General features: G+C 38.2%; 1 protein-coding gene across 1 annotated transcript in view; it reads left to right on the top strand.

Moving 5' to 3' along the window:
* Window positions 1-22,815, top strand: part of TM9SF2 (transmembrane 9 superfamily member 2) — a 51,728-nt gene that overhangs the window by 25,221 nt on the left and 3,692 nt on the right. The window contains exons 5-16 of the mRNA XM_061435288.1: window positions 2,294-2,423; window positions 3,728-3,852; window positions 4,735-4,846; window positions 6,413-6,492; window positions 7,270-7,378; window positions 11,169-11,301; window positions 13,518-13,637; window positions 15,798-15,855; window positions 16,422-16,581; window positions 18,595-18,746; window positions 21,222-21,333; window positions 22,517-22,688. Of these exons, the coding sequence (XP_061291272.1) occupies window positions 2,294-2,423; window positions 3,728-3,852; window positions 4,735-4,846; window positions 6,413-6,492; window positions 7,270-7,378; window positions 11,169-11,301; window positions 13,518-13,637; window positions 15,798-15,855; window positions 16,422-16,581; window positions 18,595-18,746; window positions 21,222-21,333; window positions 22,517-22,688 (1,463 nt within the window). The remainder of the gene's footprint in view (window positions 1-2,293; window positions 2,424-3,727; window positions 3,853-4,734; window positions 4,847-6,412; window positions 6,493-7,269; window positions 7,379-11,168; window positions 11,302-13,517; window positions 13,638-15,797; window positions 15,856-16,421; window positions 16,582-18,594; window positions 18,747-21,221; window positions 21,334-22,516; window positions 22,689-22,815) is intronic.

The raw sequence follows: 22,815 nt of genomic DNA on the forward strand, positions 1-22,815 counted from the left end.
TTCTTTTCATGGCCAGTGATTATACTTTTTCCCTAAGTTTTGCCAAATACTTGGGTCTTTGTGATATTTTATTTATAAAAGCATAATTTATTTAACTAGTTATCAAAGTACTTACATTTTTTATTAATATCATAGAATCGCTAGACTCTGGCTTATTGGACAGAAAGGGGTCTTTGAAGATACTTTAGTCTAGTGAGTACCAATCCTGGATCTCAGTTGGCTGGCAAAGAGGAATATTAGAGTGGGTAGCCATTGCTTTCTCCAGGGGATCTTCCTGACCCAGGGATTGAACCTGGGTCTCCTGCATTGCAGGCAGATTCTTTACCATCTAAGTCACCAGGGAAGCCCCAAAAGTAACATAAATGCCAGGTTTCTTTGCTTTTTGCTGCAGTTTTTTGGGTGTATTGTGGCAACATGGGTTATTTCATTTTGATCAGAAGCTCTAGAAGTTTTTAAAAAAGAAAACTCTAGACATTAATTTATTGGGAATAGCAGTTATTAATAAATGAAGTTTGACTGATAGAAGTGTTTCAGATGGAGCCTGTAAAGGTAGAGAATCATAGAAGGCATCCCTTAATGATGAAAAATTGGGGCCAGTTATTCGAGCTTTAATTTTCTGAGTTGTCTTACATATTCTTTTTCACTAGTTGAAAATAGTATTTTTAATATTTTTGGTGTTACAAATTTCAGTAGCTACAACTTTCTAACTTAGCAAGGCAGTAATTGAAAATTGTATTATTTGAACTTATACATTTATATCCAAGGATTTTGGGGTTTGTTTTTTTGTTTGTTTCCAACCAGTATATCAAGGCATTATATAAATGGTAAATTTAGGATATTCACCTTAGTTTCTCATTTTCTAACTAGCACTATTATGTTATACAGTACTTTCTCTGATATGATAGCATAAAGATATTACAATTAATATATTGCTAGTATATATTTCAGAGAAGGCGATGGCACCCCACTCCAGTACTCTTGCCTGAAAATCCCATGGACGGAGGAGCCTGGTGGGCTGCAGTCCCTGGGGTTGCGAAGAGTCAGACACGACTGAGCAACTTCACTTTCATTGTTCACTTTCATGCATTGGAGAAGGAAATGGCAACCCACTCCAGTGTTCTTGCCTGGAGAATCCCAGGGACTGGGGAACCTGGTGAGCTGCCGTCCATGGGGTCGCACAGAGTCGGACACGACTGAAGCGACTTAGCAGCAGAAGCAGCAGTATACATTCATTGATTGAACTTCATTGTCTAAAAAATTGAAGCAATTAACTGATTCTTGAGGCCTCCTGAAAATCTGAATTATTTATATCATATAACATAGTTTTAATGCTTCTAATAGTTTATAGTCTTTTCATGGGAACTGCTAGCCTGCTGGTTATAATAATAAGCAACGTAATAGTGTAGGTGATTCTTAAATTTAGTACATTGCGTACTATTAAATAGCATTTAAATGTGACGAGATGTGTTTTATTAAGTCATGAATGTATACCTTGAGTGAATATAGAATCATAATTTTACTTCCTAAGGCATACGTTAATTAACAAATAAAACATGCCCTGGAGTGTTGTCTTATGACTGTAATAGAGCTAGTATATTTTTAGTAATTATTTTTATTTGTATCCTGTGGTGTGTTCTGGGCATTGGGAGCCCCATGCTCAGACTTTAATGTGGTTATACAGTACTACAGAATTTTATTCTTCAAGAAGTTTCTTTTCACTATAGAACTTGAAAGATTTATTTCTTTAGCTTTATAGCAGCTTTTCATTTAGACATAAGTTGGATTTACACAGTTTTAATAGGTACTGTAATTTTCACTTTTTCACCTGGCCCTTAAGTTAAATATTTCCCCATATCTTGCAATTATATTCTTCTCCTTTTTTATTGAACTATCTGACTAATAAAAGATTTCTTTCTATACTGTTCCATAAGCTGTTCCCAAGAAACTAAACATACTGTTTCATACCTATTTAGAGCTTTTGAGTGTTCTACTGAAGATAAATTATACTTAGGTATCTAGATAATGACATTGTTAAGTTAGTGATTGCAGTAAATTAACTTATAAAACTCCCTTTCAAGAAAGCTATAAAGATTTTTTTCTCACTATAGTGTGTCATATATTGGCATAATACTATCACTTATGAAATACCACATTCTATGTAATTTTTTGTGTGTTGTTTTGACACCTTAAGGCATTTCTAGACATTTAAATTTTACAGAGTGATGACAGATTTGGTGAGTAATTCCTAGTCATGTTTGGTGGTTTGTAACTTGACTCTCATTTCCGTGCACAGGATTGTGGATAATATGCCTGTAACGTGGTGTTATGAAGTTGAAGATAGTCAGAGATTCTGTAATCCTGGATTTCCTATTGGCTGTTACATTACAGATAAAGGGCATGCAAAAGATGCCTGTGTTATTAACGTAAGTTTCTGATAAACTAACTCTGCTACTTTTAAAATAAGCTTTTTGGTAGAAGGCTTCAGTCCTTATCTGGACACAAATTGTTATAGTCATCAAATGAGTACTATTCTCATGTTCTGAAGGACAACTGCTCAGTCTTTTTGGGGGGTGAGGGGTGGCTGCGACACAAGGCTTGTGGCTTCCCATCCAAGGATTGAACCTGGGTCACCACAGTGAAAGCGCCAGGTCCTAACCACTGGGCTGCCAAGGAACTCCCATACTTGAGTTGCAGTTTATAACTCTGGAACTAAATAATTCAGATGTGGTTCAACATTTACTGGCATTGTCTCTTATATGCTAAATACTATGCTACAGGCTTAGACTTTGTATGTTCTGACTCTATTAAAAAAATGTTCTTAGTGGACTACCAGAAATACCTCATTGTAAGTCCATGAAATTTGTATTGCAAAGTTGAGTCCATAGAATATTGTATTGCAAAAGTTTGGGTATTACATACACCTTTTTAAAAAGGTATCAATCTTTGAGGCCATTCTTTTATGATAAAAAAAAAACAAAATAAGTAAAGGCATTAATTGAGAAAGTAGTCAAAATTATTGGGGAATGTATATCAAATTTTGTATAATGAGGTCAACCTGGTTTAATCTCTTAATGAATATAACCTGAATATCAACCTCTTAATGATATTCAGACATACACACACATATAGTGGGATATTATAATACTCAGCCATGAAAAGGAATGAAATAGTGCCATTTACGGCATCGTGGATGGACGTAGAGATTATCATAGTAAGTAGTGTAAGACAGGAAAGACAAATATATAATATCACTTATATGTGGAATCTTAAAAAATGATACAAACGAACTTATTTACAAAGCAAATTCACAGACAGAAAACAAAAGAAACTTATGGTTACCAAAGGGGAAGGGAAGAGGAGGATAAATTAGAAATTTTGGATTATTTGATACAAACTACTAGGTAAGCAACAAGGTCTTCCTATACAGCACAGGGAGCTGTGTTCAGTATTTTGTAGTAAACTATATTGGGAAAGGAGATACATATGTAACTGAATCACTGCTGTATACCAGAAGCTAGCACAACATTGTACTTTAGTTAAACTATACTTCAATTTTTTTTAAAAAAGGGAGGGGAGTTTAAGCTTAAAACTCACTCATTTTTATGGAAAAGATGAAAACTCTGTCTGGGTTCGAATTTTCCTGCATGGTGTAGCTCATTTTAAAGTTTTATGTTTTGATTCTTTTATAGCCAGTGTTCTAACACTAACTTTAAGTTGTGTTCCACAGTCAGAATTCCATGAAAGAGATACGTTTTACATCTTCAACCATGTTGACATCAAAATATATTACCATGTAGTTGAGACTGGATCCATGGGAGCAAGATTAGTGGCTGCTAAACTTGAACCAAAAAGGTAACTGTGAAATAAATTAAAAAAATAATTAACTGTAAGCGAAATTTAGACCCAAAGAATAAATATTTTGGGCCTAGTTAGCTTTCTTTAATCAATGTTCTGACATATAATTTGGTATTTTAATTGTTTTTACTAAAACTCCCTTTAGCATGATTTGTTGAGTAATGGGTTGTCCAGAGAAACCATATAAATATTTGTTTTCCTGACATAGTAGGTGGTAGGCAAACCAAGATGCCTTCTTGTTTTGTTTTCCAGTCACTTTTTGACACCTTTTCTGTGTCAGCCTGGCATGGAGAACATGAGTGCTCAGGACCGTGTTCCCTTTTACAGTGGAAAAGCAGAGGCCCAGATGAGCTGCTTAGTGTGTCATATGCAAGTCTTCATGAAGTGTTAGATGCCAGTATGTGACAAGTCATTGCAAGGGCATCTCTTCAAATTACCAGCTTTTTTAGTGTGAACGTACCTATCATTTATTTGGGAGGTGCTTTTTTAATTGAGTATTCTTTTTTTTTCCCCCCATGACACCCGCTGCCCCCAACACCAACTGATATAGCCATTTTCCCATGCTACTAATGGTAAAGAAATGCATACCATAAGATGGCAGTTAATTTACACTTCCTCAGTGTTTTGATTTCTTTGAAGATTCTTTAAGTGCTCTTCAAGTATTGTTTTCAAAAGTTTGGTTCTTATTTGAGTAATAGTTTGAGTAACGGTTATGTATAACTAAGCCCTTTATATGAAGTAAAGATTTGTACAGTTCAGTGTGATTTGAATCACTTTTGACTGTCAGCAGCGTTGTGAAATATGTACAGGATCTCTAACCTTTACTCCATTTTAAAAAACTACTTCATCAGCATCTTGCCAAAATGTTTCTTCTCACAGCTTCAAGCACACCCATATAGATAAACCAGACTGCTCTGGACCCCCCATGGATATAAGTAACAAGGCTTCTGGGGAGATCAAAGTTGCCTATACTTACTCTATTAACTTTGAGGTGAGTGTGATTTTATCTTTAGTGTAACTCAGAAATTGATTTTAAATTCATATTACTTAAACTAATTAAAAATATTAATGATCAGGCTTGTCAAGTAGATAAGCTTTTAATGAGCTGATTTTTGGAATAGTTTGTCAGTGCACCAGGCAACATAATCATGCTCAAAACTAAGTCTTCATTTAAATAAAAAGTATAGGGAATTGGAGAACTGAACCTCATTAAAAATGTTAAGCCATAAGAGATACAAACAAGGCAAAAGGTAGAAAAGAGGCATAAAGGATGGTATGAAGATATCCAAGATACACAACAAGCATTGGTATGTGTGCTGCCAAAGTGAGCACTGCAACAAACATTTGGGAAAACGACACCATTTTTGAAACCAGGATTTGAGTGTGATTGTAAATGAAGAATTTCCTGATAATAGATGATTTATTATACATTCACTGGAGGGTTTTATTAGGAGGAAAGTAAAGTTTATTGCATGAGAATCTTGGGCAGTATTCCACCTCTATTTTTAATAAACTCTTGGCAATCCAATATAGTTGTGACGTTTACTGTCCCCATATAATGTGTAATTTTGCAAGCCTGGTGCAGTAAATAATATGCCTTTCCTTCTGGATATTAAGAGCTCCTTGTGGGTGACACCTGCTAGAGGCTAAGGGTGCCTAGGTTATGACTTTGGTCTGGTTAAATGTCCCAGATGTAGATAGATAGCATCAAAGAGAATCAAGAGTAAGCTATTCCACTCAATTTTCTGAAAAAATTAAATACAGCTCCTAAGTCATAACATTTAAAATAAGCCTTTGCCAATTAAGATTTAAAACAAGACTTTAAAAAATACAAGTAACTAGATACTGTTCAGTTCAGTTGCTCAGTTGTGTCCAACTCTTTGCGACCCCATGAATCGCAGCACGCCAGGCCTCCCTGTCCACCAACTCCCGGAGTTCACCCAAACTCATGTGCATCGAGTCAGTGATGCCATCCAGCCATCCCATCCTCTGTCATCCCCTTCTCCTCTTGCCCCCAATCCCTCCCAGCATTAGAGTCTTTTCCAGTGAGTCAGCTCTTCGCATGAGAGCTCTTCACATGAGGTGGCCAAAGTACTGGAGTTTCAGCTTTAGCATCATTCCCTCCAAAGAACACCCAGGACTGATCTCCTTTAGAACGGACTGGTTGGATCTCCTTGCAGTCCAAGGGACTCTGAAGAGTCTTCTCCAACACCACAGTTCAAAAGCATCAATTCTTCGGCACTCAGCTTTCTTCGCAGTCCAACTCTCACATCCATACATGACCACAGGAAAAACCATAGCCTTGACAGACGGACCTTTGTTGGCAAAGTAATATCTCTTTTGTTATTTTTTATTTACTGCTTAATTTCATCTTGATTTTCCCGAGTCTCGAGTAAATCTTGCTCAGTGAATCTTATGACTGACTTGAGTTATGGTAATGAGAAACTGTATTTGTTGATTGGAAGGTTAAGCTCTGAATGGAAATCTTTGGATTTCTGGTATACTTTGTTGGCAAATTCTTATTCAAAGAGTTGTTTGTTTTTTATAATCTGTCTAGGAAGAGAAGAATATCAGATGGGCATCTCGATGGGACTACATTCTAGAGTCCATGCCTCATACCCACATTCAGTGGTTTAGGTAAGACTACAGCGTAATCTCCTTCATGCTCTGTCCTTATTCTGTTCTCTGTCACTTTGAGCATCTCATTCACTCTAACTCTCGCCAGTTACTCAGAAGGCTGGACTTTTGAATTAGGTAGACTTAGATTCAGTCCTGGATTTTGGTCACTGGTTGTGAGTCAGGCCAGATCACCCAAGTGCTCAGAGTCCATTTCTTCATCTAGAATTAACCTGTCTCACTGTGCTGTTCTGAGGATTGACGGGAGGTAATGAAACAGAGCATTTGAGCACTTTACCTGGCATGGAAGAGGGCTCAGTATACAAGCTGCTACAGCTATTAGGACTGTTTTTTATAAATAATAATTAGGGTTAGAGTTATTGTTACTGAATTTCTTTCTTCAGAACATGACCCAAAACTTTATCTAGGGAACTGTTGAAGGTGCCATTACTCTCCTTTTCCTACTTCACTGACTAATCTTTTTGACTCTTCATTAATTTACTGAATAACTTGTTTTTCAGTAGACTTCTTGAGGGTAGAGACCAGTCCATTATTGATCCTTGCAGCTTATGGTGTGTTAATTTGGGCACAGTAGTTATTAATGTTGACCATGGACAAAAAACTCTAGTTCTCAATAGGCCATGAAGCCAGAGCACAGTTCATTGAATTTGTTTGATTTTAGGTCAGTTTTTTAATTGATTAATGCTGTTTTAATGTTACTCAAAAAATTGTTTTTAAAGAGTTCTGCTGATCCAATGATTAAGCTCTGGGTTAATCCTGACATGCTTATTTCTGCAGCATCATGAATTCCCTGGTCATTGTCCTCTTCTTGTCTGGAATGGTGGCTATGATTATGCTACGGACACTGCATAAAGATATTGCCAGATATAATCAGATGGATTCTACAGTGAGTGAAACATCTGAACTATTCCTTGGTCTGCCGTGCATAGTCTTTATTTTTTTCTTTGGAAAATTTTTAAATAATATCTTTAGTCAGAATCTACTTTTAAAACATTTCTTCTCAGAAGTGATCCTGAATTGACATTTTTGGATAAGAAAATGGTCCTTAAGAATTGGTTTTGTTGGTAGAGACTTAGTGACTACAGCTCTCAGAGCTGAACTGTTGACAGTCTCGTCTGTACCAGTAGAGGCTGAGGAGCAGTGCGGGTGCAGGAGTCCAGCTCTGCCCTTCTTTCACTTACGTGCTGTCAGCTCTGTTTCCAGCAGATGTTCAGTTTGGGAAGCAGCAAAGTTAAGTAGAGTAACTCCCAAGCAATTTTTATATGTGTATATGTTTGATTTTTTAAATTAATTTTAACTGAATTTATATCATTTCAACCTTTTGGTGTATTCAAAGTAATTTAATGTCTCAGCTTCATTTTAAGTTGTGTAACATTTTGCATTTTATACTTTTTCATTTCCCAGCAATGATTTATAATGAATACATAAAACTCAGGTTTTCATTGTTTTCTCTTCCCTAGCTTCTTAGCCTCCTCACCCATCTTTCTGTCCTGTTCTAATTAGAAAAAAGAACATGTTAACATTTAGAAGCTTTTTAGCACTTACATGCTACAGTTTCTTTCCCATGATATTATTGATTATATGCCTTATTAAGTATTTTATTAAAATAAGTTCACAATACTCTGTTCATAATTGGTAATTCCAAATAATTGCTGAGTTAATGGAATTTTTTTCTTAATTGTTTAGAGGTGCTTTGGGGTACAGGACAGAAAACCCCATTTCCAGTCTTGCTTCCATTCTCTGCCTCCTGCCAGTCTCTCAGGGTAGCTTTCAGAGCGAGTCTGTTCCAGAGTGTCAGGTCATTTCACTCTGGATCACAGCCCTCCAGTGACTTCCATCCACTGCACTCAGAGAGGCCCTCACAGTGGCCCGCGAGGCTCTGTTGTGGCCCCTGGCACTCTGCTTCAGCCGTGCTGGCCGCCTTGCTGTTCCTCAGACACGTCGGTCGTGTTCCTGTTCCAGGCTCCTCCTTACAGTTACTTTTCTGCCTTCCTCTAGTGTCCTCCCTCAGAGAGTCCCTCACATTCTCCTGGTCTTTACTGAGATGTGCTCTTCCCAAGGAGCCCTTCCTCACCGTCCCATTAAGATTACGTCCTCTCCACCACATCCTACACCCATAATTCCTATCACCATCTCATGTACTGTGTATTTTGGTTATTTGAGAAGATCTGCTCACAGGAAGTTGTCTGTTATACTTGCTGTAGATCTCTGGTATTTTAAACAGTACCAAGCATGTAGCTGGTGATCAGCAAATATTTGTTGGAATGAATGAATTAGCCCTTGATGTACCAGACGTGATGCATTGCTGGACTTACGACTGGTTGTAAAAAAAAAAAAAAAAAGGAATCCAAGGACTCCCCCAGATTGAGTGAGGCCAGAGCAGGAAGCAGTGCCAGCAAGAGAGGTTAACGTTTTCCTTTAGGAATATGCTTATATCAAGTTTTTAACCAATTGGGCAATTAAATTGAGTCAGTGGTGAACCTCAGTCTCTTCCTGTTTATTAAGCCTGGATTGTTGAAGCGGGCAGAATGATTCTAGGTTAGTCAATGCCTTCTGTTCTCAGCAGAATTGAGTAGAAATTGAAGGAAAGTCTTCCAAATTTGGGTTTGCTGGATTCTCCACATCTGAGGTCCATAACATATGATCTAGAAATTCACAAAAATTTACAGTAAACAACAAATTTGTACCAGGTCCCAAATATTTCAGATATTAGGATTATTAATTACAGAGCAAAGATACATGAAAAAGTAACCGCTAGGATTTTCTGGCACAGATGAGAATCTATAGATAAAGAGTATGCAGTGTATCCAAAGTGGAATAAATAAAATGAAATCCATACCTCAGTCAGTTAACCATAGAACACCAGAGAAAACAGAAGATCTTTTCTTAGAATCAGCTAGAGGGGAAAAAGACTGAGCTTTCTGCAAAGGAAAAGCAATGAAATTGGCGATGGAAACTCAAAAAATAATATCTTTAAATCGATGGTGAGAGAAATTAACTATTTACATAGAATTGTGTACTCAGAGATCTTTCAAAAATGAAGGTGAAATACCTGTTTCAGACTAACAAAGACAGTTGACCACAAACAGACCTTCTCTAAAGGAATTTCTATAGAAATACTTTAGTAGAAAATAAATAATAATCCTAAGAGAAGTTTAGAAGGATTAGTGAACAAAGAAATTCCAAATGATATTTTCTATCTATAATAATAAGTCTAAATGATGAGTCTAGACTCTAAATAATGAGTCTAAATATGGAGGTTAACAAAAGTGTATCAACAAAGAAAAAGTAGCTTTGAGGAATAATTGTGGATGAGGTAGGTGGCCATCTGGAAAAAAAGTAAATTCCAACTTCATTTAATCCAAATGATTAAATGAAAATGTGGAACTGTAAAATACTAGACCACATGGGAAGTTATTTTTAAATCTTGTCTACTGCTGCAAAGATAGAAATCTGAGTGGGAATTTGGGGGAGGGCTACAGAAGTACCCTGGACAAAATGTTAAGAGAGGAGGCTGAAGAAATAGCAGGGGCCACGTTTTGAAGGACTTTCTGAGCTGTGCAGTCTAAAGATCACCGAGAAGCTGTTGAAGTATACAAAACAGTGTTGACGTGGCCAGATTCATGTTTTAGGAAAATCACTTTTAACACTGTGTGGAGCTGGGCAAGATTGGAGGCACCGAGACCAGTCAGAAGACTGTATGGAATTTCCAGAGTCAGGGGATGGTAGCAGGGAAGAAGTAGGGCAGTTGGCAGATAAACAGAAGGTGTCCAGGAGGTGGGATGGAATGCTGATTGGCCAGTTGAGAGAGTAGAAGAGGAGAGGAGCCAGTGAATGACCCTGAACCACCCAATTATTTAAAAGGATCTTTTTGATTCTGTATTGAGATTCAACTGAAGTGTAGAAACTGAGACCAGTTTAGTGCACACTGTAATAGCCAGGTGAGAGGGGATAATTTGAACCAGGGACTAATCTGTCCTATGGGTAGATTTTAAAGCTAAACTGTAGGAATTGTTAAAGGATTGTATGAAGTGTGGGGAAGAAAAAAGATGACTCCAAGGTTTTGGGGACTGAGCAGCTGGTAGGCTCGAGTTTTATCTGCTGAGGGAACTGCAGGTAGAGGTGGGGAGAAAATCAGTTCCCTTGTGGATGATTCTGTTCAGGTGTCCACTGAACAGCCCGGTGGAGCCATTCATTAGGCAGGTATATATGTGTGTCTGGAGATCAGGGGAGCAGTGTGGACTGGTGACACAAGCTTATTGAAATTTTCACAGCCTACTGTGCATGCAGAGCAGCTTTGAGAACTGAGGCCATTTGCTTGTTTTGGAGATTAGTTAGTGTGGGGTAAAAAGGATATAGAGTGTGATTTAAAATTGTCATCAAGTTGGATCATAAAGCTTGACTGACTAGGACATGGTATCCCGTTATCTTTATATTTCTTTTTAAAGTATCTCAGTAATTACTTGTAGATCTTAACACATACAACATTTCTTTAGAAACAATTCAAGAAAGTTATATAAAGCTCCATGAGTCAAGCTTTCATACTTCAAAACTGAAATAAATATTAATATCTTTAAGTTTTTCTTTAAATTTCTGTATCTGCATATTCAACAATGAACAAACTGCCTAGTTTTCTTGACGATCCCATGAATGAAACGATTTCCTTCCCTTTTCAGGAGGATGCCCAGGAAGAATTTGGCTGGAAGCTGGTTCATGGTGATATATTCCGTCCTCCAAGGAAAGGGATGCTGCTATCCGTCTTTCTGGGATCGGGGACACAGATTTTGATTATGACTTTCGTGACTTTATGTAAGTGTTAAGTGAAAACTAAAAAGTAGAAAATGCTTTTTAAAAATAATTATTTGAAATCCAGTTTTCCTAAGTTGTAGCTAGGCTATATTGTTGTTTCTAAGAGTCCTTTGGTTCTCAGAATCTGTGTTCTTTGACCATAAGTGACTGAGGGCAGGGTTAGCCATGCCAAAAGCTAACTCTTCAGATCGCCCTCACAGCTTCATAGAGACCAAGCACTTGTCATGGGAGCATGGGCGCTGCAGATAACCAGATCCTCATCTGGTAACCGGATCCTCATCTGGGCAGCCTGGAAGCAGGGCCACGCAGTTTGGCTGTCCTGCCTCACTGGAGCGTATGATGAAAATCCCAGGACATCCTTGGCTTCCACTGAGAGGGACAGAACAGAGAGGAGACGGGACAGAACCCAGAGGGGGCGAGACAGGAAGCTTTTGGAGACCTCACCACCTTGGCAAGATTTAGGAAGCAAGACCTCTTTCTTTCCCCAGCAACATTGAGGAAAGATCTTCCTACACACACACAAAAAAAATCTCTTCCTTGTTACTCTTGAAAGCCTTCAGAAATTTTATTATTTAAGGTTTTGTCAATTAGGACAAATTTTTAATTTTTCTTTTTTAAAAAACAGAACTGACTTAGAGGTAGTCATCAGCTGCAGGAGTGGCCCTGAGACTCCTGTCTGGAGATGTTTTATTGCCCTGGTCTTTCAGTTTTCCAGGTTATCAGAGAAAAATATATTTATGAAAAAAGTTTTCTGAATTTTGCATTTATTTTCTTTTTTTTTTTTGCATTTATTTTCTCATGTTCTCGTTGCCTGCTACTGGTGAACAAGTAACACATGAATGTTACTAGAAAAATTCAGAAACCACTGACTTTTCAGTAATTTTCTTAGCAAACACTTGTTCTTATGTTTGTTTGCATATTAAATGCGTAATACTATAATCATTTTCTGCAAGTAAAATTGTCCCAAGTTTTTATGATGCAATTAAACACGTAAGTGTTTGGAAAGAGAATGACTGATTCCAGATGTCTGGCACCTGCAAAGTTTGGAGTTGACTGATTTGCACCTCCCAGCTCCATTGAAGACTAACTAGAACATATTTATCTACTAACAACTTAGATAAGGTGATGTCGGTGTGATGGGTGAGGCTAGCTAGCAGTTGTAAGTATATTACACTGAGAGGGGAGGATGGTAAAACGAGTCATGAAAGAGGTTTGGACGCAGCCAGACGATTGATTGCAGAGCCCCAGAGAGCCAAGGTGGATTTCCAGTGTAGTGGGTGCTTGAGAGTGAAATTCTGCTTTCAAATTAGATTGAGAGTGGCCTTCTGCCCCTCTCTGATCTTTGTTGGGGTCAGCTAGAAAATGACCTTGTCATGAAGGACAGTTTCAGAGAGCCTAGGTTAGAAAATGATAGCGATTGTTTCTCTTTAGTGCTTGAACATGGACTTTTTGCTTCAGAACAATCTATATCTCAGGCCTGAGAGAACTGGGGGAGGGTAAGTCTTAGCTAAAATTCCAGTAGGTCTTCTAGTTACCCTGTTTGGTTTCCTGTGATCGTGAGTTTCTCCTCTCCAGTTGGTGCTGCTGGGAACGTGTGCTATAAATATAAGATGGTGTTTTTTTCCTTAATTAGTTGGGAGGGTTATATAGTGAAGAACAAACAAGCTAACTAGCTAAATAAGAGAGGAAACAATTTCCCAAGTTACTGACCAAGCCCTTCAGTAGCTAGTGTTCACAAAGCTAGTGGTACTGTGAAATCTTTTTTCCTCTCTTTTGTCCTTTGACTAGACTCTGCCTCATCTTATGTTTGGATGTTACAGGTTGTTTTTTTTTTCACCCCAGAGGACTCAGTATTGTTTTTAAAAGGAACAGAAAGTGAGAATATTTTACAGTTGGAGTATTTTTATTGATGTTAATTTAAAAGCTGTACTTGAATCTCAGAAGAGCTGAAAGCACTCTTGAGCTTGTAGTCAGCCTCCACTGATAACAAGAAAGGTGGACCCTGACAGGAAATATCCAGATTGGAGCTTGCCTTACCTGTGATCCTGTTGATGCAGTGCCTTAGATATTACTAAGATTCATTGTGGCTGCGTGGTAAGGGAGCATATTTTCATGAAGTTGTATTTAGTTTATTGTTTAAAAAATGAGCAGGGTCTTCTATCACTTCAAAGGAAACAATAATAAAATTCATAACTTTAAATTACTTATTTTTTTAGTTTTTGCTTGCCTGGGATTTTTGTCACCTGCCAACCGTGGAGCTCTGATGACGTGTGCTGTGGTCTTATGGGTGCTGCTGGGCACTCCTGCAGGCTACGTCGCCGCCAGGTTCTACAAGTGTAAGTAGAAGCTGTCCTGCCAGGTGTCAGACCAGGAGTCTAACCTGCCACGTCGGGGTCTGAGCCAATGTGTCTGGTAGTTGAGGCTGTTCAAGCAGTGTGTTAAGAGGTGTTTAAAGAAGCTTGTGAAATGGATGACTCTCCCTAGATTTGCTTGTTCAAACACGCTTGTTAAACAGTGGCTTCAGTAAATTTAGGTGCTGCCTATCCATTGTCCCCTGTCTCCTTCTTAAGTTTTGACATAATAGTTTTGGCTGCACAACTTAGATTGGCTACATTCATAGAAATACATTTAGTCTAGTAAAGGGAAAAAAGTATCACTGAGTCATTTATTAAAACAAATAGCATATATATATATAGGAATACTTTATGTGAGAGAGGTCATCCTTGCATTGATTTATATTTATGAAGGTACACTGTACCTAAAGTAAATTCAGATCTCACTGTTTAAAGAGCCCCCAAGTAAGTTACTCTTGCAGCAAGGTTTAGTTGCATTCTCTTGTGTTCTTGCTTTCCAGAAGTAAAATAAAGTTCAGTGAAAAAAAGAATTCAGAGCCACAGAATAAGAGTGAGATAGGATTAGACGACTTACAAAGTAGCTTTTCTGGGTCAGCAAATGCCAAAGTTTGCCCTGCTTAGGAAGCCTCTGGTCCAGTTGAGACGATCCTATTGGTAATCTGTGATTGAAAATGCCAGGGAGATGATGACACAGGGCTAGGGTTCCCCAAGGTCTTCTGATAGGACTGAGGTTTCAGCTAAAACACATAGGGTTACTTAGGTAGCCTTAAGGTGTGGTTGGCTAGACTCAACCCCAAATAGAAGTATTAGATTTTGCTGGATGTGTAGAGTATGTGAAGGCCTGTGTGCATGTGTGAGTGAGTGAGTGAGTGAGTGTGTTTACGTGCTGTGAGTTTTGTCAGACTTCTTTTTTTCTTTCATTCTTTGCTCACAGACATAGGATTAGGCTGGTCATACGTATTTTAAGACAAAGGATATGGTTGGGGCCCTGCCTGCTCCCCCTTTCTCAGTTTCTGTGCTCTCGCTTTCCTTCGTTCCTCAGTCAGGCTCTGCGCCCGCACACCTGTCTGGGGCCTTCTCACCTGCTGTTCCCTCCACTTGACTTCCCGTCCGTACTCCCTGCCCGACGGACACACCTCCCCTTCATCTCCTGTCTGTCCTTCAGACCTCCTTGCTGCTGATTAAGTAGCGTATTCATCGGGCAGAACATTCAGAGACACACTGTCACACAATGCTTCATTGTATAGATTCATTTTTAATGTTTCAAATAATAATATTTGAATTTTGATTGGAATTGTATTAAACCCCCCAAATTCATAATTTCACAGTAGTCTTGTCAGTAATGCTGTGAATTCAAATCATATATGTATATTATTTTTTCTTTTAGACCAAGAAGTACTTAAACTTATAAATTGTGATCTCAGTCAGTTTTATCTCCAACTTTTAAATTAGGAGTGGAGGAGTACTTTCATTTATTTTACTCCAGATACTTTACGTTTTTAAAGTGGGGGGGAATTAGAAGTAAAGAAGAGTAAACAGTTGGTAAGTAAATTATTCTATCAGGTGGCGGCACCCCTTCTGTTCTTAGTCACCTGATCCTACACGCTGACCCCCCACCTCCCACCCCCACGGCCTGGAGAAGCTGCCCTGCTAAAGGCACCCTGGAGATTCAGACCTCCTGTGGGCATTCAGGAGTGCTGCCTGTCAGGCCTGAGGGTTCCTAGTTTTATAACAGATTCTGAAATTGACCTCAAGGTAAATGAGTGTTTCCAGGGTACTCTTTCTTCATCCAGTCCCAGTGATTGAAACTGGGTTAGAACTTAAGGGTTTGTTTTGTTTTGAAGTTAAAAAAAGTAGAAGAGAATAAAACTTGTTTGGATGACTTTTTTTTGATACTAGATTTATTTTATGCTGAAACAAAAGTCTTTAGAGTGGGACTTAATCCAGGCAGTCCTGGGATGTGTGTCTCTGGGTTTGGATCATTTTATGGGGGGGTATTAGGACCTTTGCTCATGGCATTTTTCTAGGAATGGGCACCAGTGCTGTGTGTTCATTTGTCCAGTGCCAGAACTGAGGTATGGACATTTGGTTTGCTTTGAAAGTACGTCTTTGTGTTAATGCCACTTCTGTTTTCTCCTGCAGCCTTTGGAGGTGAGAAGTGGAAAACAAATGTTTTATTAACATCATTTCTTTGTCCTGGGTAAGTGGAGTTTTCAATAATAACTTGCTTAACATAATCATATTTTAGTTCCCAGAATTTCTGTCCTGTATGTCTAATCTTTTCTGGGTGTATCCAAGAAAATGAATTTAATTTTTAAAAAGTGAACATTCAGTGAACATTTGCAGAATGACTACTACCTGTCTTACCTGGAAAAAATTGCCTTTAGACAGGAGAGTTTTTTATATTCCTTTTCTTAAAAGTCTGTTTCTTAGTCTGTTAGTCCCAAGCATGATGAAAATATGTTTTAAGGGGTAAATTTCATAAGGTGCTGATAGGAGTTTAAGTCAAGCAAAACCAATTTGAAGAGCAATTCAGTTTTCTACTAAAGTTTTTTTATTTTTTAATTTATTTTTAATTGAAGGATAACGTTGGTTTCTACCAAACATCAGCATCTGCTGAAGTTTTAAATTCACATACCCTAATGACCCAGCAATTCCACTTTACTGTGTATAGCACAGAAATTGTGATACTCGCTGCATATGATTGCCACTGTATCATTTTGCTTCTACCTCAAATGTTACCCAGACGCCTGTTGTGTCTTTCAGGATTGTGTTTGCTGACTTCTTCATAATGAACCTGATTCTGTGGGGAGAAGGATCTTCAGCAGCTATTCCTTTCGGGACCTTGGTTGCCATATTGGCTCTTTGGTTCTGTATATCTGTGCCTCTGACATTTATTGGTGCATACTTTGGTTTTAAGAAGAATGTAAGTTTATAGATGTTAACTTATTTGAATGAATCTCAGCCGTGGAAATTAGCATATGCCACCATAAAGATGCAAGTGTTTAGAAGATAGAAACTAGTCCTGTGGGATTTGAATTTCATAGAAAATTGATGACTTCTTAGTTTGACTACTGCTGTTGCTGCTAAGTCACTTCAGTCGTGTCCGACTCTGTGCGACCCCATAGACGGCAGCCCAACAGGCTTCCCCGTCCCTGGGATTCTCCAGGCAAGAACACTGGAGTGGGTTGCCATTTCCTTCTCCAATGCATGAAAGTGAAAAGTGAAAGGGAAGACGCTCAGTCATGTCCGACCCTCAGCAACCCCATGGACTGCAGCTACCAGGCTCCTCCGTCCATGGGATTTTCCAGGCAAGAGTACTGGAGTGGCGTGCCATTGCCTTCTCCGAGTTTGACTGCAGTCATTCTTAAAATAGTACTCAGAAGAATGTGGTTAGAGGTTATGGATGTAAAGTTAAGATTTCAAAGTTTGATAAGTAAATGTAAATGGGAACTAAAATAGATTACAGGAAATGAATGCTAATTTAAACTAATGAAAAATACAAATTTATTACATTAAAAATAAATTGTTCCCTTTTTTTAACTTAAAAAGTACATGTATCTTTTTTTCTTAGCAATAAATGTTTCTAATCTTATATAACTTAACTAGGTAAAACTGAGTACGGGTTAGGAAGCAAAGCTGTAAAAAAAAAGTGACCATACTGTAAGGATAGCAGTGTTTTTCATATGTAGTTTTGGAATAAACTTTATGTGCTTACCTGCTGGCATTTGGTTTTAGGAAGGGTTGCAGTCACGGTGAACCCCACTCCAGCCTGTCTGCCTCCACCTCTGCTGCCCGCTTTCTACCCACAGGCTCAGAGGAAGCTGAGAATTCATTCTTGGGTCCTTCTCTAACTCCACTATCTTGGCTTTTCTCTGAAAATGTCTCCACAAGGTTAAAAGAAGTTAACGTAGTTCAGTACACTTTGTGAGGGGATCTGGAATACCCTGGAAGAAACTTAGCTACTTTTAAGAGACTTCAGAGTTTCCACTGTACCTACCATGCCAGGCTACTAAAAGATTTCTCAGTTCTTTGACATTTTGTTTATGACTTGAAATCTGTATAGTATAAATAGTAAACTGACATGATTTGAAATTTTTAAATTACATAGATGAAATAAGTACTTAAAATTCTAAAAATATAAAATTTGAAGAATGGTATAGTGATTCTCTCCCTCTATTACACATACGCTGACATATGAAATAATCAAGTTCACAGAAGTATAATCTCAGTGAGAATATCAGGTTTTAACTTTAGCTGTATCATCACAAAAACTATAGAAGTAGGTTTTGAAGTTTTTTGCAAGGAAGTGAATTTCTACATGTGTACTCCCCTCCCTCCCGTCATGTTACTGTGTCTAGGTGCTTGAGGCTCCAGTTGTTTTTATACTGCCATGTAGTGTGTTAGAGAATAATTGAGAACATCACCAGTAATTTATGATCATAAAGCTTCATATAACCATTCATTATCTTCCTTGTGTTCTTAAGTCTTAGCAAAAATTGACCAATTTTAATAGAAATGACATTGTCCATCTCCAAAAAACACATTGACAACAGTTTCAGAACCATTTCTTACAGTAAATATATAACTAAAAGGAGAAGCTTAACTCTACCCTTGTATTAACTGTTATTTTCTGAGTCCTATATTGTTTCCTCCTGTGTATTTCTTATTTTGTTTAAAGCCATTAGTCATTGGATCCCTGCTGGAAACCGTGGTGGCTTGTTCCAGTAGACAGACAGACTGTTGTACCTGATGGTGTCTGGTGTGGGGCTTCTAAATACAAGTTTCGCTCTGATGACCTAGGTCGACTTGTATTGCCATTAGTGTCAGCATGGAAGCTGAGAAAAAGCTGACAAATAATCTAGTGCAGAGAAGAATTTCTTAAATAGATATATAATTATTAACCCTTTTTCTCTCTTTTTTTTTTTTTTTACTGAAGGCCATTGAACACCCAGTTCGAACCAATCAGATTCCACGTCAGATTCCTGAACAGTCTTTCTACACAAAGCCATTACCTGGTATTATCATGGGAGGGATTTTGCCCTTTGGGTGCATCTTTATACAGCTTTTCTTCATCCTGAATAGTATTTGGTAAGCTGAGCACTAAGTCCTCTTATTCTCGTTCCCATTGTATGTACTACTAGCTTTCTCTTTTTGTTTATAGGGCTTACTGTTTATACCTTTAAATGTAAACTGTTATCCAATAATCAGAAATCTTAAGAGATAAGATTTTATCTTTTATCTTTTCAGTGTTAGAAGAATTGTGATATTTATTATTATTATTATTATAAATATTTATTATTTATTTATTAATTATTATTTATTACTTAATTATTACACCTCTATAAGGTGGATACTGTCCCATTTTACAGAGGTGAAAATGAGATTTTGGAGGTTAAGTAATTTGCCTGTGTCACCCGGCCACTGTGTGACAGAAAATTCACCTGTCTCTCCAGTCCTGTGTTTTAATAAGTAACCTGTACTGCTTCAGAGGAGTGTCTTTGAGCTCTTGATGGGAGGGGATTCAAGCAAGCATTGTTGAGCTAGACAACCTTCAAAGTCGTTTCTTATCTCAAGATCACTTCATTTTCTGGTTTCTTGTTTGAGTAGGAAAATGCACCGTGGTAATTTTGAGCCACTCATACACTACAGTATGTTGTGATCTTTATTTGATCACATTGACAAATGCTACAGAAAGTATCAGGGTTCCAGGTAGCATTGTCAGAACTAAATTTGAACTTTTTTAGTTATTAGAGCCTGTCTTTCCTTCCTGTTTGTTATAGTTAGTTCAGTTAGTTCAGTCGCTCAGTCGTGTCCGACTCTTTGCAACCCCATGAATCGCAGCACGCCAGGCCTCCCTGTCCATCACAAACTCCCGGAGTTCACTCAGACTCATGTCCATCGAGTCAGTGATGCCATCCAGCCATCTCATCCTCTGTCGTCCCCTTCTCCTCCTGCCCTCAGTCCCTCCCAGCATCAGAGTCTTTTCCAATGAGTCAGCTCTTCGCATGAGGTGGCCAAAGTACTGGAGTTTCAGCTTTAGCATCATTCCCTCCAAAGAAATCCCAGGGCTGATCTCCTTCAGAATGGACTGGTTGGATCTCCTTGCAGTCCAAGGGACTCTCAAGAGTCTTCTCCAACACCACAGTTCAAAAGCATCAATTCTTCAACACTCAGCCTTCTTCACAGTCCAACTCTCACATCCATACATGACCACAGGAAAAACCATAGCCTTGACTAGACGGACCTTTGTTGGCAAAGTAATGTCTCTGCCTTTGAATATGCTATCTATCGCTTCTCGGCCTTTTGGCTAAGATCAAGTGTGAATATGCTATCTAGGTTGGACATAACTTTCCTTCCAAGGAGTGTGTGTCTTTTAATTTCGTGGCTGCAGTCACCATCTGCAGTGATTTTGGAGCCCCCAAAAATAAAGTCTGACACTGTTTCCATTGTTTCCCCATCTATTTCCCATGAAGTGATGGGACCGGCTGCCATAATCTTCGTTTTCTGAATGTTGAGCTTTAAGCCAACTTTTTCACTCTCTGCTTTCACTTTCATCAAGAGGCTTTTTAGTTCCTCTTCACTTTCTGTCATAAGGGTGGTGTCATCTGCATATCTAAGGTTATTGATATTTCTCCTGGCAATCTTGATTCCAGCTTGTGTTTCTTCCAGCCCAGCGTGTCTCATGATGTACTCTGCATAGAAGTTAAATAAGCAGGGTGACAATATACAGCCTTGATGTACTCCTTTTCCTATTTGGAACCAGTCTGTTGTTCCATGCCCAGTTCTAACTGTTGCTTTCTGACCTGCATACAGGTTTCTCAAGAGGCAGGTCAGGTGGTCTGGTATTTCCATCTCTTTCAGAATTTTCCACAGTTTATTGTGATCCACACAGTCAAAGGCTTTGGCATAGTCAATAAAGTAGAAATAGATGTTTTTCTGGAACTCTCTTGCTTTTTCCATGATCCGGCAGATGTTGGCAATTTGATCTCTGGTTCCTCTGCCTTTTCTAAAACCAGCTTGAACATCAGGAAGTTCACAGTTCACGTATTGCTGAAGCCTGGCTTGGAGAATTTTGAGCATTACTTTACTAGTGTGTGAGATGAGTGCAATTGTGCGGTGGTTTGAGCATTCTTTGGCATTGCCTTTCTTTGGGATTGGAATGAAAGTGTTTTCCAAATTCAGCTGATGCTATCATATATGATAAGAAACAATCTGTACCCAGTATAACCTTTTCTTACTTTGGCTCTGTCTTTACATGAATTTTGGGGGGGAAGGGAGGAAGTGTCACATTTTTGACTTACCAGTAGACAGACTAAGCATATTTGAATAAATAAGAGTTGCAAGTCCTACCTGAACAGGAAGACAGTTTAGTGCATTGTTGTATCCTTCCTGCCCTGCCCTGCCTCTGCTACATACATCACGTCTAAACCAGTGAGAATTTGTCGTCGATTAGATGGGAGAAAAAGCAAACGTTTCCAGTTAAAAAAAAAATGAAAGGAGTGTGTCATTTACCGTGTCAAAAAGAAACTGTTGACTGGTTCATCTTGACTTGTTTGATTGTAGGTCACACCAGATGTATTACATGTTTGGCTTCCTGTTCCTGGTGTTTATCATTTTGGTTATTACCTGTTCTGAAGCAACTATACTTCTTTGCTATTTCCACCTGTGTGCAGAGGTATGTATTAGCAATATTCGCTTATGTTAATTTGCTAACAGCATTTATAATTTTGGCATAAGGTAACCTTGAATACTATTAATTGAAGTAAATATGTGTTATTGTGGGGCAAGTTGTGAAGTAATTTTCTTTATCGACTTTTTTTTCCCATGTCAATTTCTAATGTCACAAAATAGCCTCCCAAACCTGAATTATGAAAAGATTGCAGTCTTTGTGTGTGTCAGTATTTTTTTCTTCAGTGAGCAAGTATAACTGCACATTTGCAGTTGTAGGTAGAAATTGACCTATATTCCTAAATCAAATGCAGCCATCTTTAAGCCTGAGTTAAGATAGTTTCCAGTGCAGTATATTTACAATTTATTTAGAACTTAACTTTTAAAATGTTAATTTCCTAAGAATAGCACATTATGCTGAATTTTTAAAAAACTGTTAGACTTTAAAATTACTATTCTTATTGTGATACAGATACTTATAGACTGAAAATTTAGTGAAAGCAAACATTTTACGTGGAAAAATTTATTAAAACATTTAGGAGATTTCGTTGCAGTGAGTTATATAGTTGGCAGCAAGACAAAATGATGACGTCCTTGGGTGACTTAATTAAAAGATTTAGCTTGTGTTAAATCATTGTTTTATAGTTGTTTTCTATACAGGAGATAAAATCTTAACTATTAAATTTGATATGCTTTTTTAGAAAATTGAGGTTAAGTTCACATATAATGCGGAGAAGGCAATGGCACCCCACTCCAGTACTCTTGCCTGGAAAATCCCATGGACAGAGGAGCCTGGTGTGCTGCAGTCCATGGGGTCGCTACAAGTCGGACATGACTGAGTGACTTTTCAGTTTCACTTTTCACTGGAGAAGGAAATGGCAACCCACTCCAGTGTTCTTGCCTGGAGAATCCCAGGGACGGGGGAGCCTATTGGGCTGCCGTCTATGGGGTCGCACAGAGTCGGACACGACTGAAGTGAGTTGGCAGCAGCAGCATCAAAGATAGAAGGTGTTTCTGAACACCTTTAGCGAAATTGGCAAATTTCAGTATGAAGAGACTGCAGTCAATAGTAAAAGTTAGGTTTGGGGGGCTATTCCATTTAGCTATGTTCTCTTTATTAACTTTCTTCAGCTGCGTTACCTATTAATTGGAAACTAATTCTTGATCTTGGATTTTCCTCTTCTGCCCAGGATTATCATTGGCAGTGGCGCTCATTCCTCACCAGTGGCTTTACTGCGGTGTATTTCTTAATCTATGCAATACACTACTTCTTCTCAAAACTGCAAATCACGGGGACCGCAAGTACCATCCTGTACTTCGGGTATACCATGATAATGGTTTTGATCTTCTTTCTTTTTACAGGTAAGAATTAGAATGGTTTCTTTTTAGTTAATACGTTTTAAGGCAAATTATTTATAATTATTTTGCTTTTATAAAACCCATGAAGGCTTCTACTACTTAGTGCTCCTATATTTAGTTCTCACTGCAG

The sequence above is a fragment of the Bos javanicus genome, chromosome 12, assembly GCF_032452875.1.
Source record: "Bos javanicus breed banteng chromosome 12, ARS-OSU_banteng_1.0, whole genome shotgun sequence".
NCBI lineage: Eukaryota > Metazoa > Chordata > Mammalia > Artiodactyla > Bovidae > Bos > Bos javanicus.